We start from the raw sequence: 18,258 nt of genomic DNA, 5'->3' as shown, positions 1-18,258 counted from the left end.
ATGTTTTTTTGGAGCACCCTGTAGCATGTTTATGTACAATGTAGTATGAAAAAATTTCAACTTAAAAAACCAACTTATGGTAACAAATTAACCCTTAAGGCTTAAACGGATTTGCCGTTTACGGGTAACACCCCCATCACTCCATTTCCTTCATCTCTATTGCCCCACCCCTTGCAATTATGAATTAAAAATGATTGCTGTAATTTTTAAAAAACATCACCGCTCACTATAAAACCAAGATTGTGGAAAAAATGTGTGCTAAACCGTTTATAACATACAAGTAAAACGCAAGAATTATAGGAACCCTCAATTCAGTTGATAAGCACAGTCCACTTAAATCGACATCACTATCAGTAATACATCAGCATTGTTAACACTTTCAGCTTTATACATACGCAATAAGTCACGCCAACAAGAATAAATTTTGTATAACTAATAACCATGATATTCTTTAATTAGGAGAACCTCTGACAGCCTCAGACGGGTCAAACAATCCACATCGCACAGACAAAGAGCTTGACACAAAGGAAAAACATTTTCACATTTTTTCCAAAAGCCCCGAGTAAACAACCCGAGAGGGACATATTATTGGATCTCATCGTCGAATCCCTTACATCCGTGGACAAAAAATGAGATCTTAACATTCAACATTGCATTAAATATAATAATACGTAATATAATTATCAATAATGATAATCATCTATTATAGCAGTCCGAGATGGTCCAAACTCAGGGAAGTTTTACAGCTGATTTTAAGGTGAAAAGCTTAACAAAAAGGAGTCTCTTCAACTAATTTATCAAAAGGTTATAAATATCAAATAGTTTGTATCAACTTATTTTAAGAACAGTAAAAGCCATCGCACTAAAAAGTTTATAGTGTATTGTACTTGTTTAAACAGGAACAAGCGAACATCAATTTAAAATCTGAATCATCTGAAAGTACAATATATATATAAAATATAACCTTATTAAAGAAACCCACGTCCACATTTTGTTGTAACACTGCGCGATAAAAAATATCAGGCCGATATTAATTTCAACAATACAAGATGCATTTTCATCCAATTTCCTGCACTGTACAGAAAACAGCGGTTCTAAATATTCACATCGTTATAAATATGCACTTCAAAAAGAAGAATCTTCAATAGAAGTCATCATAACGAACGTTTTTCTTCACACTCCGGCCCCGCTTTGTCTTCACGACGTTATCTGACGACTTTCTCCGACGTTTAGAACGAGTCCTTCTCCGGGCGTCCTCTGACCCAGAACTTCTTCCCTCACGATCACTGTCTGAACCCTCGCTTTCTGATGAACCAGTGTCCGGTTCTACTTCCTTCCGTTTACCGTTCCTCTGGTGGTTTCGAGACGCCCTCTTCTGATTACCATTGGTCAGTTCACGCCTTTTCGAACGATTAGTGTTTGATTTGTTGTTTTCTTTCCACGAACTGGAGTCTGAGCTCTTATCGGAGGAGCTGGAGTGACTGTCCGAGGAATACGACTGATCGTAGTGTTCGTAGTTTACATGACTCTTCTTCCTCTGAGGTCTCCGTTCTACCCGGTCAGCACGTGGGGTCTCCTCCTCCGCAGAACTACTCGCTCTTTTCACCTCTTCATCCTCCTCGCTGGAGTCTTTTACAGTCGACTGAGTAGAGGTGCGAGAGGTGGATCTTGCTGGAGTAGCGGGTACTGGAGATATTGATGACTTATCGGAGTAAGTGTCCGGTGGTGGGGAGGAGGTTTTCTGAGATTCGTCATCATCACCCTCGGTAGATGAACTGTAGATCCTCTTCTTCTTAACGCGGGACGAGGCTCGTTCTTTACCTTTGGAGGACCTGCTTGAGGGAGGAAGTGAGGCGGGAGTGGCGGTCTCGTCGCTGTTACCGGAGAGACGATGCTTGGAACGAGGGACGACTAGTGCCAGAGGGACGGCTGTTCGGGGACGAGGAGAGGGTGTCTCAGAACTTGTAACGTCATTATCTGGGTCCGCCAGGTGGTCTATCAGGGACCGGTAGTAGTCCTGAAGTCTCGATGTCATCTTGTATATCTGAAGTAAAAATTTTAGGTCAGTAGAAAATGATGAGCACTACCTTGACCAATGACCAAGATCAACTTTGAAAATGGTATTTAAAAACAATATTTTAAAAGAGCCATATAATTATAATTAACACTAATCTGAGAATCATTTAAAAAACTAACAGTGGAGGAACTTCTAGTGTTGTAAATGAACGAATTCTTGAAGATAAGATCAATGTCTTTGTAAAAATCAGCCTCCATTTCGTAACAACCGCTGTGCAGCTTGTCTGTTATTGTCTCCAAGTCCATCGGTTCCTGCAACATAGCAAATATGATACAACTACATCTGGGGAAAACTGATGTTGAAAGAATGGTAAAAAATCGGTTTTAATCAAATAGAAACACGGCGCTAGTAGTAGTACGTAGCCGAGACCAGATTATTTTACAAACTGATTTATTTCAAACCTGGCAGTATTTGAGGTAATCATTGTAGATGGATATGTCGACCGGAGTTATAAAAGGTTGACTGTCCGGGTGATTACTCAGTTTTCCTAATAACTCGCTGGCTCGCTCGAACCATTCTGTCCGGTTCGCAGATCGTACCCTGAAACAAATTCAACATTCAGTTCAATAAAATAAAATGAACAAAATAGTCACACTGAAGATAAAATCGGTACACTTACTCAAGTTCGAAAACAGTCGGATATCAATCTATTTTCCTGTTTGCTAGACCAGAACCGAGTCTTCCTGGGACACTAAAGAATGTGCTCTCTCTCACCTCAGCCGCCGTTTCTTTTTCTTTGATTTTCTTCTATTCTCCAGCTCCGCAGTTACCATCTCGTCCGTGATATCTGTACTAATGTTCTTAAAGTTGGGGTTCTTAACAAAAAGGGTCAGACTGGATACCAGAGATGTGACGTCACGAACGATGGGACTATCATCTTCGTTATATACCTGTAAACAAGGAGGAGATTAAGGAGAATAATTAATTACTTGAGTTTCACTACAAATATAATATATTCGAAGTTATTTCAGCAAGATTAAGCTATCCGTAATTCAAAACAATCTTTCACACGAAAAAAGATGTAGAATTGCGAATGTTTTACCCTAGCATTTATCTCGAGTTGTCTTATTTCCCACAAAACGGAATCAATACTCCGATAGTGGTTCTCAGTGAGTCGGTTGTGGATGGTAGTGAGCTGTAGAGGGTAACCTACTATCATGTAATAGTCAGGGTGGTCTGCAAAGCTCACTGGGTATAGGAACTCCTGAGCTTCTGGTAGCTCCATAACCTGGAATACAATCAGTGTTGGGGGAAGGGGGGTTTAAGGTAGCTCCATAACCTGGGATACAATCAGTGTTGGGGGTAGGGGGGGTTTAAGGTAGCTCCTTAACCTGGGATACAATCAGTGTTGGGGGTAGGGGGGTTTAAGATAGCTCCATAACCTGGAATACAATCAGTGTTGGGGGAAGGGGGGTTTAAGGTAGCTCCATAACCTGGGATACAATCAGTGTTGGGGGTAGGGGGGTTTAAGGTAGCTCCATAACCTGGGATACAATCAGTGTTGGGGGTAGGGGGTTTAAGATAGCTCCATAACCTGGGATACAAGATCAGTGTTGGGGGTAGGGGGGTTTAAGGTAGCTCCATAACCTGGGATACAATCAGTGTTGGGGGTAGGGGGTTTAAGATAGCTCCATAACCTGGGATACAATCAGTGTTGGGGGGTTTAAGGTAGCTCCATAACCTGGGATACAATCAGTGTTGGGGGAAGGGGGGTTTAAGGTAGCTCCATAACCTGGGATACAATCAGTGTTGGGGGTAGGGGGGTTTAAGGTAGCTCCATAACCTGGGATACAATCAGTGTTGGGGGTAGGGGGGTTTAAGGTAGCTCCATAACCTGGGATACAATCAGTGTTGGGGGTAGGGGGTTTAAGATAGCTCCATAACCTGGGATACAATCAGTGTTGGGGGGTTTAAGGTAGCTCCATAACCTGGGATACAATCAGTGTTGGGGGAAGGGGGGTTTAAGGTAGCTCCATAACCTGGGATACAATCAGTGTTGGGGGTAGGGGGGTTTAAGGTAGCTCCATAACCTGGGATACAATCAGTGTTGGGGGTAGGGGGGTTTAAGGTAGCTCCATAACCTGGGATACAATCAGTGTTGGGGGTAGGGGGGTTTAAGATAGCTCCATAACCTGGGATACAATCAGTGTTGGGGGGTTTAAGGTAGCTCCATAACCTGGGATATAATCAGTGTTGGGGGTAGGGGGGTTTAAGATAGCTCCTTAACCTGGGATACAATCAGTGTTGGGGGAAGGGGGGTTTAAGATAGCTCCTTAACCTGGAATACAATCAGTGTTGGGGGTAGGGGGGTTTAAGATAGCTCCTTAACCTGGGATACAATCAGTGTTGGGGGTAGGGGGGTTTAAGATAGCTCCTTAACCTGGGATACAATCAGTGTTGGGGGTAGGGGGTTTAAGGTAGCTCCATAACCTGGGATACAATCAGTGTTGGGGGTAGGGGGGTTTAAGGCCAGAGGGGGGGGTAAGGGGTCAAAAAATTCTACCAAAATATTATTTTCTAAATCGATTTAATTTTGAATGACAAAAACATTGCCGCTATTCACATATTTGTAGCTGATTAACTTTATTTTATAATTGAGGTTAACCGATTTTCGCAAAATTGACTATACAACATTGAGGTTAATAAAATTGAGGTTAATATTTTATTCCACGCCATAATTTTTCGTTATTTCGGTCAGCAAATGTAAACTCTAAATTTTAGGTTCATAATTATCAGAAAAAGTAATATCCAAACGTGATTAAATGAGGTTAACCTCGTCTTTTAGATATAGCGAGAATAGATCAAATGATAGAGTTACTATTTTCATCGTAAGTTTACGGTATACACATTTCTAAATAGATGACGTGTCGATTGACTTTCTTTTATCTTGGGAAAATGAAAAAAATGAGGTTAACCATCACATTTTGGTACCGTAGGGAGTATACATACGATTCTTACTTATGTTATGTACCACAATATCGAAGTGAGGTATCTATTGGTATCACAATGCCTACAACTATAATCACGTGACAAAGGTGATTTGAACTGACCATATTTTAGTAGAAGATTTTACCCGTAAATGGCTAAAAAATGAGGTTAACCTCCCATTTTTTGAATATCTAACCAGTCAATTACATGTTAACCTCAAAAACTTAATCGTTATACTGTGCAAATGTTTTACTACATATATATAATAACATATTGATAAACCAATCCCACTATTATATGGTCTAAAGCGAGGTTAACAACCAAATTTTAAGCAGTTAGTGTTTACAGGAAGTCTTGGTTAACCTCATTTTTTACAATACAAGGACATTAACTACTGAAAGTGGCTAAAATCATTTAGGGGACGGCCAGGTCTGATCAAGCAAACGTTATTAAGTGTATAAAAAGTCCTAACTAACGAACTGTGATACATTCCAGTGAATATTCAAAATTTTGAAAACACTAAATTGCATCTATCTCAAAACACATTTTGTGACTTTCAGTTCCTTAGTTGAGAAAACCAGCCACTCCCTGATATTGAGATTTGGTACAGTGGTTCCTTGGACAACTATCTAGATATTAGATGCAGCGATTTTTTTTATTTGACTCGTTTCTCGAATTATGAGGTTAACCAGCTAAATTTTCCGAATTTTTGACATGGTTAACCTCATAATTCGAGAACTGAGTCAAATTAAAAAAATCGCTGCATCATAAATGAGGATAATTGTCCAAGGAACCACTGTACCAAACCTCAAGATCAGGGATTGGCCAGTTTTCTCAACTAAGGAATCGAAATGTCAAAAAAGTTACAGCCGTTTAAAGTTCCAGTTTAACATGTAATTACAGGTAAACCTCAAAATTGAGCGCGCGATATCTCAGAAGCGCAAGGTCAGATTTTGATCCGGTTTTTTTCTTTTTGCTCGTCTCCAGTAGCTATTATCAAATATGCAAAAACTACAAAAGTGCCATTTACCCCCCCCTCTGGCCTTAAGGTAGCTCCATAACCTGGGATACAATCAGTGTTGGGGGTAGGGGGGTTTAAGATAGCTCCATAACCTGGGATACAATCAGTGTTGGGGGTAGGGGGTTTAAGGTAGCTCCATAACCTGGGATACAATCAGTGTTGGGGGTAGGGGGTTTAAGGTAGCTCCATAACCTGGGATATAATCAGTGTTGGGGGTAGGGGTTTAAGGTAGCTCCATAACCTGGGATACAATCAGTGTTGGGGGGGGGTTTAAGATAGCTCCATAACCTGGGATACAATCAGTGTTGGGGGTAGGGGGGTTTAAGGTAGCTCCATAACCTGGGATACAATCAGTGTTGGGGGTAGGGGGGTTTAAGGTAGCACCATAACCTGGGATACAATCAGTGTTGGGGGTAGGGGGGTTTAAGGTAGCTCCATAACCTGGGATACAATCAGTGTTGGGGGTAGGGGGGTTTAAGATAGCTCCATAACCTGGGATACAATCAGTGTTGGGGGTAGGGGGGTTTAAGATAGCTCCATAACCTGGGATACAATCAGTGCTGGGGGTAGGGGGGTTTAAGATAGCTCCATAACCTGGGATACAATCAGTGTTGGGGGTAGGGGGGTTTAAGGTAGCTCCATAACCTGGGATACAATCAGTGTTGGGGGTAGGGGGGTTTAAGGTAGCTCCATAACCTGGGATACAATCAGTGTTGGGGGTAGGGGGGTTTAAGATAGCTCCATAACCTGGGATACAATCAGTGTTGGGGGTAGGGGGGTTTAAGGTAGCTCCATAACCTGGGATACAATCAGTGTTGGGGGTAGGGGGGGTTTAAGGTAGCTCCATAACCTGGGATACAATCAGTGTTGGGGGTAGGGGGGTTTAAGGTAGCTCCATAACCTGGGATACAATCAGTGTTGGGGGTAGGGGGTTTAAGGTAGCTCCATAACCTGGGATACAATCAGTGTTGGGGGTAGGGGGTTTAAGATAGCTCCTTAACCTGGGATACAATCAGTGTTGGGGGTAGGGGGGTTTAAGGTAGCTCCATAACCTGGGATACAATCAGTGTTGGGGTAGGGGGGTTTAAGGTAGCTCCATAACCTGGGATACAATCAGTGTTGGGGGTAGGGGGGTTTAAGATAGCTCCATAACCTGGGATACAATCAGTGTTGGGGGGTTTAAGGTAGCTCCATAACCTGGGATATAATCAGTGTTGGGGGTAGGGGGGTTTAAGATAGCTCCTTAACCTGGGATACAATCAGTGTTGGGGGAAGGGGGGTTTAAGATAGCTCCTTAACCTGGAATACAATCAGTGTTGGGGGTAGGGGGTTTAAGATAGCTCCTTAACCTGGGATACAATCAGTGTTGGGGGTAGGGGGGTTTAAGGTAGCTCCATAACCTGGGATACAATCAGTGTTGGGGTAGGGGGGTTTAAGGTAGCTCCATAACCTGGGATACAATCAGTGTTGGGGGTAGGGGGGTTTAAGATAGCTCCATAACCTGGGATACAATCAGTGTTGGGGGTAGGGGGGTTTAAGGTAGCTCCTTAACCTGGGATACAATCAGTGTTGGGGGTAGGGGGGTTTAGGATAGCTCCATAACCTGGGATACAATCAGTGTTGGGGGTAGGGGGTTTAAGGTAGCTCCATAACCTGGGATACAATCAGTGTTGGGGGTAGGGGGGTTTAAGGTAGCTCCATAACCTGGGATACAATCAGTGTTGGGGGAGGTGGGTTTAAGGTAGCTCCATAACCTGGGATACAATCAGTGTTGGGGGTAGGGGAGTTTAGGATAGCTCCATAACCTGGGATACAATCAGTGTTGGGGTAGGGGGGTTTAAGGTAGCTCCATAACCTGGGATACAATCAGTGTTGGGGGTAGGGGGGTTTAAGATAGCTCCATAACCTGGGATACAATCAGTGTTGGGGGTAGGGGGGTTTAAGGTAGCTCCTTAACCTGGGATACAATCAGTGTTGGGGGTAGGGGGGTTTAGGATAGCTCCATAACCTGGGATACAATCAGTGTTGGGGGTAGGGGGTTTAAGGTAGCTCCATAACCTGGGATACAATCAGTGTTGGGGGTAGGGGGGTTTAAGGTAGCTCCATAACCTGGGATACAATCAGTGTTGGGGGAGGTGGGTTTAAGGTAGCTCCATAACCTGGGATACAATCAGTGTTGGGGGTAGGGGAGTTTAGGATAGCTCCATAACCTGGGATACAATCAGTGTTGGGGGTAGGGGGGTTTAAGGTAGCTCCATAACCTTGGATACAATCAGTGTTGGGGGTAGGGGGTTTAAGATAGCTCCATAACCTGGGATACAATCAGTGTTGGGGGTAGGGGGTTTAAGGTAGCTCCATAACCTGGGATACAATCAGTGTTGGGGGTAGGGGGGTTTAAGGTAGCTCCATAACCTGGGATACAATCAGTGTTGGGGGTAGGGGGGTTTAAGGTAGCTCCATAACCTGGGATACAATCAGTGTTGGGGGTAGGGGGTTTAAGGTAGCTCCATAACCTGGGATACAATCAGTGTTGGGGGTAGGAGGGTTTAAGATAGCTCCATAACCTGGGATACAATCAGTGTTGGGGGTAGGGGGTTTAAGGTAGCTCCATAACCTGGGATACAATCAGTGTTGGGGGTAGGGGGGTTTAAGGTAGCTCCATAACCTGGGATACAATCAGTGTTGGGGGTAGGGGGGTTTAAGGTAGCTCCATAACCTGGGATACAATCAGTGTTGGGGGTAGAGGGGTTTAAGGTAGCTCCATAACCTGGGATACAATCAGTGTTGGGGGTAGGGGGGTTTAAGGTAGCTCCATAACCTGGGATACAATCAGTGTTGGGGGTAGGAGGGGTTTAAGGTAGCTCCATAACCTGGGATACAATCAGTGTTGGGGGTAGGAGGGTTTAAGATAGCTCCATAACCTGGGATACAATCAGTGTTGGGGGTAGGGGGGTTTAAGGTAGCTCCATAACCTGGGATACAATCAGTGTTGGGGGTAGGGGGGTTTAAGATAGCTCCATAACCTGGGATACAATCAGTGTTGGGGGTAGGGGGGTTTAAGGTAGCTCCATAACCTGGGATACAATCAGTGTTGGGGGTAGGGGGGTTTAAGGTAGCTCCATAACCTGGGATACAATCAGTGTTGGGGGTAGGGGGTTTAAGGTAGCTCCATAACCTGGGATACAATCAGTGTTGGGGGGTTTAAGGTAGCTCCATAACCTGGGATACAATCAGTGTTGGGGGTAGGGGGGTTTAAGATAGCTCCATAACCTGGGATACAATCAGTGTTGGGGGTAGGGGGGTTTAAGGTAGCTCCATAACCTGGGATACAATCAGTGTTGGGGGTAGGGGGGTTTAAGATAGCTCCATAACCTGGGATACAATCAGTGTTGGGGGTTGGGGGGTTTAAGGGGAATATGTGTAGGAATTATAGGTGTTGTGATCGATATAACAACCTTTCTGTAGATGGTTCAGAGAGTTGACAGAAATAGCATCATCTCTTATTCTGAGTCCCTTGGGAGAAAGCTAAAGAAAGGCAACAGTAAAGAACAGTAAATAACCTGTAATTACATGGCGCATTAACCCCACTAACCTGTAAGAGAGCGTTACTGAACCGGTCCTGAAACTCCTCCCTCTCCTCCCCAGCCCAGTTCCCGTAGGAATGGTAGTAGCTGATAATGTAAGGATCCAGTGGGCCCGTGTTAGCGTTGCTCGTTCCAAAGGAGAACTGTTGTCGGCTCGAACTTGAACTTTCATCTCGTTGAGATTGCGAAGAGTGCTTCTTTGTGGGGGATCGTCTTTTAGATGACCTGGAATAAGCGGGGTTTGGTATGTGAAGTTTGATTATTTACTTTGGTTTCATTGGATTTGTTGCAAAGAGAGCTAGAGGTACTGTATAAAATATACAGTAAATTTGGTAAATTTGATAGCCGATGCATCTTTAAAAACATCACAGGTATTTAGAATATTCTGTAAAATATTATGGTTAGAAAGTTATCATTGGAGAAGCCAACAAAAATTGGGGAGGCTATCATCACTTTTTTTTGCTATCGACTTTTGGGATTTTTGGCCAGTGGCGATAGTACTCCCTTTTCCAAATTTTTAGAAAGAGGGAAACGCATACACCTCCATAATATTAATTTGTTATTATATAGTAGTGTTGAAAGTATTGAAACATACATTAAACATAAATTTTAAAATTGAAACAATTTGATAAGAAAACAAAAACGATATACATTATGCAATATGCAATATGCATACTATTCAAAGAACGGGCACATTCGTCATTCATAATTCATATGTCAAAAATAATTGGCGATGTCAATTGTTAACAGTAACAGTCATCGTATGAACACAATCCAAAGAGAATTCTTCATGGGAATGAGACTGGTCTTGCAATCAGCTCATGACTACTTTGGTGTGGACATGGTTGAGCTCTTTTTCCTCTGAAAGTGAGACATTAACGGGTTTCATTAGGCCGGTTAGTAGATCCTGATGAGCAGGTATCACTGGGCTCGATGTCCGTCCCGCCGATAAACATTTTTTGCATTCTATTCTATATCTTGGTCGACATTTTAAAGCGAACCAATCCTTGACAAATCGTAAGGAGTTCATTCAAGTCAAAGGAATGTTCGAATTTCGAAGCTTCTTCGTTCGAGAAACTGACAAACAGTAAGATCATATAAAGACCTATGCACAAGTAAAGATCATGCACCAAAACAATCTTCAAAGAAAACGTCCCAGAATCGTGTATCTTGCACCCTAAGGGGGGTGTGACTTGATATGGGAGTTTCTGAAGAGGGCTCAACGGATGAAGATGTCGGCAAGTTAGCGCTAGGTGGATCTTCTTGTTGGAGTTCCATTCTAGGCATTACGGCACTTGTCCTGGTATGTGTATAAAATTGAAGGGAGATGATCGCCAATGACGAGAATCATTACAGTTTACACCATTCTCGCCATCTGTCAATATCTAATATAGCAAAAATAAAAATATTTCGATATAGATAGTAAATATTAAGACAAGCGCTCAACGATTGCCGCCTCCCCAAATACAACAACACTACAATAACATCCTACCTGGTATCTTTAGGAAGGGGCTCTATGTCCCAAGCACTGAGCCGCTCCTTGTCCGGCTCATTGTCCCACTTAACCATGATACGTTTCCAGGGTGAGTCTGGGTAGTACTCTTCATCCACTGCTGACTTTGAGATTACTATTCCTGAGAGTAATTGTGCACATTTAATAACAGATGAATTTTAGGTGGTATTGTTCTTATCTATGTTCAACTCACTTTGGAAAAGAAGAGTGTCCTATTTGAAAAGATTAAACATCAATTCGTATTATAAATTCCTAACAAGTGTCTCTATTTACCTTCCCACCACTCCTCGTCAATAAGACTTCTGAACTTATCGCCTTTTAACCACCTGTGATTCAAACTGTCCTCATAGTGCCGTTTCAGAACCATAAAGTCTGGCATGTTTGGAGCGTCGTGGTACCGGAACATAAAGGTATCCTCCACTTCGTCGTCCTCATTCAGTAACCCTAACTTTACCTGGTAAGAAACATGATCTGAGAAATTGATTGTGTGAACATGATTCGAGATGCATGGTACTGCCCTAGCTTTAATTTTCGACCTACTTCCATTTCTGTAATATCTATTGCTTTCAAGGTGCGCCCCCAGAACCCTGCTCAATAAAAGTATTCGCAAAAAAACGCAGATTTCTTGATTCAAAACTGCCACAATATGATCATGACTACATAAGAGCGATTAAAAGAAGAGATTTAATCCCACAAACCTGGCAGAGAGTGGGTGGTCCGGTAAGGAAGCTGAGAGAAAGGACCTGGCAAGGCTCGGCATGTTTGAACGTTTTCTCCCTCATCTGCTCCCAGGGTTGGGATTTGTAGGCTTCAGGTGGACAATGTTCCGACTTAACATAGTCCATGTGACCCTGCACGAAATAGTAGATCTTATCTGATATTTGGGGGAGGTAGGGTGACCGGGTAGGTTGAATTTGGGTTAACCACTTAGGAGCCCTGTATTCGTCCATAACCGCAAGTGTAGCTTCTTCGTCTGGATCAGTATCCTCTTTCTCTGGGTCGGACCCTTCCTTGCTTTGGCCTGGAAGTTCATCCTGATTCACACTAGCTGACCGCTGCCTGATGCATGTTTTCTTAGCAGGTTTCCGAACTCTTATCATTCGCCTGATTTTCTTAATGGCTCGTTCACGAGCAGGGGTTCCGTTTGGGGGGTTACGTTTGGGCCTACGGATCGATTCTAACATGCTCTGATCCAGAATGGTTTCTCCAGAAGAAAGCCGCTGAGGTTTTTTTACTCGTCGTCTCTTCCTTGTGCTAGTCTGTGGAGTTTTTGGTGTGTCTGATCCGTCTTCCTTGTCATCTTGCCTCGATCCTCTGCCTTCTGCCTCGCTAGCAGAGGTGTTATATTCTGGTGTTTTGCCTTGCGAGTCCGTCTGTGATTCATCTGCATCGTCACCTCCTTCGTCTTCACTGAAATGAGAATAAAGTTTCATTGAGAGCAATCTGGTATCATAAATTTCGTGAATTCCTTCAGAGCAAAATCTCTTAAATACTAAGTTACTACACGTTTTTTTGAAATAAAATCATTATGCTTTTTGAAATACATACATGACCTGGCAAATGAAAATCAGCTTTTTTATCAGGGACGAAGAATGACAAGTACTAACCGTATAATGACAGGTTTTTTCTTCTGTCTCATCTCTGAGACCTGCCAGTCGACATCACTAGAATGACCGTCCTCCTCTCCGCTCTGGGTATCCTCCTCCTCCTCAGAACTCGTTACGAACTGGACGGCTGGTTTTGTCTGGCGTGTCCGCCGAACTGGAGCCTTGCCAGAACCTCGCGCAGTTCTGGAGCTTTTTCTTGTTCGGTCGCAAATCATCTGGACCTCAATTTCTTTGAGTTTGAGCAGCTCTTCAGCTCGAAGAAGCTGTTGCGCGGGCTTACCTATCTGTAGATCTGAAAGAATGGGAACCAACTTGCTGTTGAGCCACAATTCGCGGGATTTCCGGGGGTTAACCATGGCGATTGATTGTGCCATGATACCATCGAATAGATCGTAATTACTCATGGGAGGAACAACGGCTGGGAGGTGGTCCAGGTCAAGGTTCTCAGATTCGTTTTCAGGTTGCACAAAACTGCGCTGAAAGTCTGCCAACTCAGGAATTTCAGCAGGTGCTGTCGGTGGTCGCTCACCCGAGAGAATTCTCTGAAATGACATCGGTCAACATTCTTGCCTCTAACATACCACATACTTAAGTCTTTACGGTTGAACTTCTGATGATTCAACAATGCAACCCCTAAAATTTGAATCTCATCTGAAAACATTACAGAAATCTGAAACTTACCCCTCTCGGCGTGACTTGCCTCCAGACAAAATCTAGGGCGCGCCTGCTTTTCTCCTTCTTTTTCTGAATAATTCACATTATCAGATTTAACGGGTCATAGCTCATTATATATTACGTATGAGTAAAACGAATGCGCTATTAAACACAATTATATGTAGACATATAGACTAGGGTAAATCGATCGAAGGAATCAAGTACGAACATTTTCCCCGAAAGTGTGCAATTTCTCCTAAATTTTGCTAATTTTTCTCATTATGTCTCATGTCTCATGTCTCATAACTACTGACCAGTAAAATTATATCTGAAGGAGAGAGGAAATGACGGCCGGGAATGAGGCCCTGAACTTGGGGCGGCAATGCCATGCCCTGCTGATCGACCATGTAGGGGGGCCCCACTAGATGAGGAGGTAGCTCCGTCTGAGGGTAGATATTAGATATTATTGAGATTCTGGTTTTGTAGAATATATGAAAATTAATATATATCGTAAAATATTTAATATTGATCATGTTTTTTAGTTTTAATAACCGATTTTACAGTGTTTGTTGTTAGCCCATGATACGCTGCCTGACGGAGAGAAAGCAATTAGACCACTTAGAACCGAGCATAGTACCTGTTCGTCGAGGACGTTGCTGAATCTGTCTCTAATGAGACTGAGATAGTCGCTACTGAAGAACTGTTCTCTCGGTACTGATATGTAATCTGCCAACATCTCATGACCTGTATTAAACTGTGATTACTATATAAATTACACAGATATTAGAGGCCTTGTGACTAATCATCTGTCTTAAAAGAACGAAAGGGGGGGGGGGGGGGGGGGGGGGGGGGAATGGAGACTTTTTCTATGGAGAAAATGGAAAACCCTTGGGTAATTCTCCATTTTATGCCATTCCCCCCCCCCCCCTCCCCCCCCCGCCCCCGCCCGAACGAAAAATAAGAACGTAAATCTTCATTTCAAATCGTACCGAAGACGGATATATGTCCGTTAGCGTCAACAGTGAGCAAGTTCTCGCCACTCGGAGTGAAGCTAGCCTCCAGAACACTGGCACGACCCTCACCCTCAATCACGTTTAGGAACGTGTTCAGAGCCACGCCCGACTCTACAGACCACGTGATTATGTGCCCATCGTGTCCGCATGTAACCAGTATGCTGAGGAGCAGAAATGATCGGTTATACAAATATATTGGTATTTTATTGAGCCTTTTGGGGACACGATTGGACAGTATTAACAAGCGCCCGATTCACAAAGAAGCGGCTGTAGAATACTACTTACTCAGCTACGAGAGGGTGTTCCTGAACAAAGTAAGCCTCATCATCATGTCCCAGAAACACTTGTATCAGCTCCCCACTCATATTCCACATTCTGATACTCGTGTCACTGCAGCTCGCCAACACTCTGTTCTCGTTGTTACTCCACTGAAAGAGAGGGGTCACACCTATTAGGCTTAGTTTCGAGTATAAGGATGGGATCTGAGATTAAATTGATCGACGATTTCAAGCTTAAATTTGAATAAAGAAACCTAGCAAGCATGTGGCTCTAAGTGCATTATATTTATGTTACTTGAATTTCATGTCATCCTAGAAAAAGAATCCTCCCCATTTACCTGACTGAACAGAACATCAATCTGCTCTTTAGGGTCGCGGTCAGTGACGACTCTAGTACGAGCATTACAGACCACCTGGTCCCAGGAACCATTACTCCGGCCCCACACACGAACAGTACCGTCTTTACTGCCTGACACAAACCTGAGGAGATTGTGATAATTTGTGAAGTGCTAATGTTTCCAGAAACCTCAAGAATGGTGGATAATGATTTGATGGAAAGCTTCATAGCTACGTACGACAAATTTTCACACTACCTACTTATAATATTAAATGAGTGGTTTATTCTTAGAATTACCGTAGGGATCTTTTGGCAAAAGTAAGAGTTATGACCATTGCTGAGTGTCCTTCTAAAGTCTGGTCCTTCACTGGCAATCCTAATTCGCTGTAATATTTCACAAGTTACAGATCTAACTTGTGTCTAAGATATCATAAAGTGATAAACAATAGGCACAATTCATTTTAATACTATTAAAAAGACAGTTGATAGATCTATCAACGGCTACTTATCTCTTGAAGCGATGACACTCACACGCCTATGAAAACTAGAAGTTGGTTAAAACACTTACCCGCGTATAGTGTAAGTAAAAATGTCTCCATCACTGCTCCCCACCGCTAGTATCGTCCCCCCTGCACTAAAACTGCTACTCAGCAACTTATCCGCTGAGCGTACACGCTCGTAGAACGTAATTGGGTCGTCACTGCGAGTAAGACGATTTAAAAATTTAAAAAATTGAAGAAATATTTGAATCACATCGAACAGAATTGTCCAATAAAAAATCCTGACTCACTTTAACTCCGTTTGAATGTGCAAGTCTGAACTAGATAGGGTACAATACTCCAATAAGGTAAATAAGAAAGTTAACCTGATAGATTTTGGTCCGGTGATGGGCCAGAAGCAAACGAGACCGTCGCTGGCAGAGGTGGTCAAGAAGTCGTCGTTAGGCGAAAAGTGAAGCGAGTTTACACTTGCTCTATGTCCTGTTAGTACGGCGAGAGTTTTTGCAGTTTGTAGGCACCATATCCTTATTTCCTGTAAAAATGAAGGGTTAAAAGTAAATGTTAATCATTCATTCTATATGATTGAAAGCCCCTCGTGAGGGGATTGCATTGTCTCTAATGGACTAATTTATTGTTTACATCATAATCAGTTAAAAATATAAACCCCAATGGGCACATAATGCATAATGCATAATATGCATAATATGCATAAGATTAACCTTATCGCAGCTCCCAGAAGCGAGCATGGTGTTCATAGAGTTCACACTGAGGTCGCTGATTTCCTTTTTGTGTCCACGAAGAGTGGCTAACAGGAAGTACCGCTCTAGAGACCACATCTTCACCAGACCATCATCTGCTCCCTGACAGTGCAGACGGTGATTATTTCAGTGATATATTACAATGTACACTGTACAAACTGATGAAGATTCGGAGTGATTTGGGATATTTTCTGGGCTTGAAACCTTACATGTTGTTTTGAGCAACATTTCTATAGGAACATAGCTTGTTTTATTTCATCATCTCCGAACTGATATATAGAAATCAAAATATCGGGCGATATCACATGATTCTATCCACACGTATTTATTTTCTAAATTTATTTTGACATGTACATTATCATGATTATGCACGATGATTCGATTTGAAAGGTTTCTACATATTGTATATCATAAATCTGAACGTACTGTGAAGGCGACAGTCCCCGTCTTGTCTATGACGATGCAGTATATAGGTGCAAGATGTCCCAATACTCTAGTAACCTGCAGAGTAATGTAGATTATCGTTTACACCAGTGCAATGATATGGGAGTGCTCAAGTGCCCAGTAGAGTCAAAGAAAATCTGTTGAGAACAGCAATCAATCGTATCACTTGCTAAGTGGTCCATAACTTACCAAAACGGGAGATTTCGCTCCTCTTTCTGCAATGACACCTCTCAGCTGGCCGCGCCCGTATTGTCGTTGCGACAAATTCACCACTGAAAAAGGAAGATGACACAATGTTATCATTAGCATATACTGCTGCAATTCAGTAAACAGCATCCGGTTACAGCCGAACCGTTAACTATCCCATGACTAAAAATAAGGAAAGAAAGTGAAGTTAAAGTTAAGAACCTATATTGTTAGAATTCCTTGGCTTAGCAGTCTCATAATTCCCCTCCAAATCAATAGAACGTTCCAACAAAGCTGAGAGAGTGTAGGAGGAGTGTCCGAGTATTGTCTGTAAACCACGTGCAGGCCCGCTCGTGGCAACGTTCTTAGCAGCTCGCAGTACTTCTATTAGATGGGAAGGGGTCACGTGGCCGTACTCTCGTTCCTGAAAAGGGAAATATCTTATGATACATGTCACTACTTATTCGGTTAAAGATAAAATATGTAATTACTACTAACTGCAGTATGTCGCAATTACGGCGTAACATCGGTCATCGAATCTAATCGTGGAATTTCTGACTCCATCAGGCCCATTGGCACAGATTTTCCAGATCAGATCAAATTGGTCGAAAATGCGCGCGCGGTACGCGCAATTCAGTCACGTAAAACATTACAAAAAAGTCCTCGCGCGCTACATAAAATGAAGCACAAAGCCAACATATCAGATAAATTGCCAATTGGTCCTTTACCAAGTTTATCAGGTTACGATGCTTGGACGATGTCGAGGTGTCAGGGTGAGAGCTTGATGGTAACGCTAGATCCTGAAATAATAAACTTAGTCCTAAGCTAAAACATTCAAGTTTAACGCAACATCGTAACATATTACATCCCGCAACATTCCAAGAATTAGCGAACAATTTCTATGAGTAGACATATAACAAAGACTACACTAAAGATGGGCCTTACAAGATTAGCTAACTTACATTGCCATTATTCAGCAGAATACATTTCACGAACGCTTCGTGAGCCTGCTCGAGTCCGGGCTGCTTCAGATACTTGAGCACCAGGAAGTTCAACTCTGAAATTGTATCACTTTTTTTATTTGGTAACTTTTGACGGAATTTAATTCAAGATAGCGTCAATCACTAATAAGGACAGGATCAGCGGTGTTTTCTTACCTTTATTCAACCTATCATCTTGCTTGGACATGCCTTCCTAACATTTAGTCATCGTTTTCACTCAAACATTCTCTTACCTCCCTTGACAGTGAAAATAAGTTAATAATTGTGTAAACAGTTTTTAATTGAGCCATACTATTATTTACCTTATTGACCTTACTCGCGCATGTATGGTTTTTTTTAGGGACCTAAACAAAACAA

At 42.6% G+C, this 18,258-nt stretch overlaps 1 protein-coding gene across 1 annotated transcript; it reads right to left on the bottom strand.

Moving 5' to 3' along the window:
* Positions 1-294: 294 nt before the first annotated feature.
* LOC134813635 (bromodomain and WD repeat-containing protein 3-like) lies at positions 295-18,144 on the bottom strand. The gene is made up of 26 exons (XM_063821514.1): positions 18,058-18,144; positions 17,863-17,957; positions 17,629-17,700; positions 17,123-17,324; positions 16,904-16,986; positions 16,697-16,771; positions 16,232-16,372; positions 15,878-16,044; positions 15,581-15,712; positions 15,310-15,396; positions 15,014-15,155; positions 14,683-14,825; positions 14,374-14,558; positions 14,022-14,128; positions 13,699-13,827; positions 13,412-13,474; positions 12,731-13,272; positions 11,822-12,533; positions 11,397-11,577; positions 11,103-11,244; positions 9,619-9,835; positions 3,120-3,305; positions 2,792-2,967; positions 2,479-2,617; positions 2,197-2,328; positions 295-2,044 (listed from the first exon to the last, which is right to left on the bottom strand). The coding sequence occupies exons 1-26, from the start codon at positions 18,086-18,088 to the stop codon at positions 1,142-1,144; spliced, it is 5,184 nt and encodes a 1,727-aa protein (XP_063677584.1). The 5' UTR covers positions 18,089-18,144; the 3' UTR covers positions 295-1,141.
* Between the last annotated feature and the right edge of the window lie 114 nt (positions 18,145-18,258).

This window comes from Bolinopsis microptera, chromosome 3 (assembly GCF_026151205.1).
Source record: "Bolinopsis microptera isolate Bmic1 chromosome 3, MBARI_Bmic_1.0, whole genome shotgun sequence".
In the NCBI taxonomy this organism is placed as follows: domain Eukaryota; kingdom Metazoa; phylum Ctenophora; class Tentaculata; order Lobata; family Bolinopsidae; genus Bolinopsis; species Bolinopsis microptera.
The sequence above is the reverse complement of the archived record's forward strand: the minus strand, read 5'-3'. Positions and strand labels throughout refer to the sequence as shown.

What these genes read in the sequence shown, in the direction of transcription:
- LOC134813635 (XM_063821514.1), bottom strand. Translation starts at nt 18,088, where the DNA reads ATGTCCAAGCAAGATGATAGGTTGAATAAAG. An exon ending in TTTGCCAAAAGATCCCTACG is followed by an intron (nt 15,156 to 15,309) that starts GTAATTCTAAGA and finishes CAATCTCCTCAG; the next exon opens with GTTTGTGTCAGGCAGTAAAG. An exon ending in ATTACCTCAAATACTGCCAG is followed by an intron (nt 2,329 to 2,478) that starts GTTTGAAATAAA and finishes GCTATGTTGCAG; the next exon opens with GAACCGATGGACTTGGAGAC.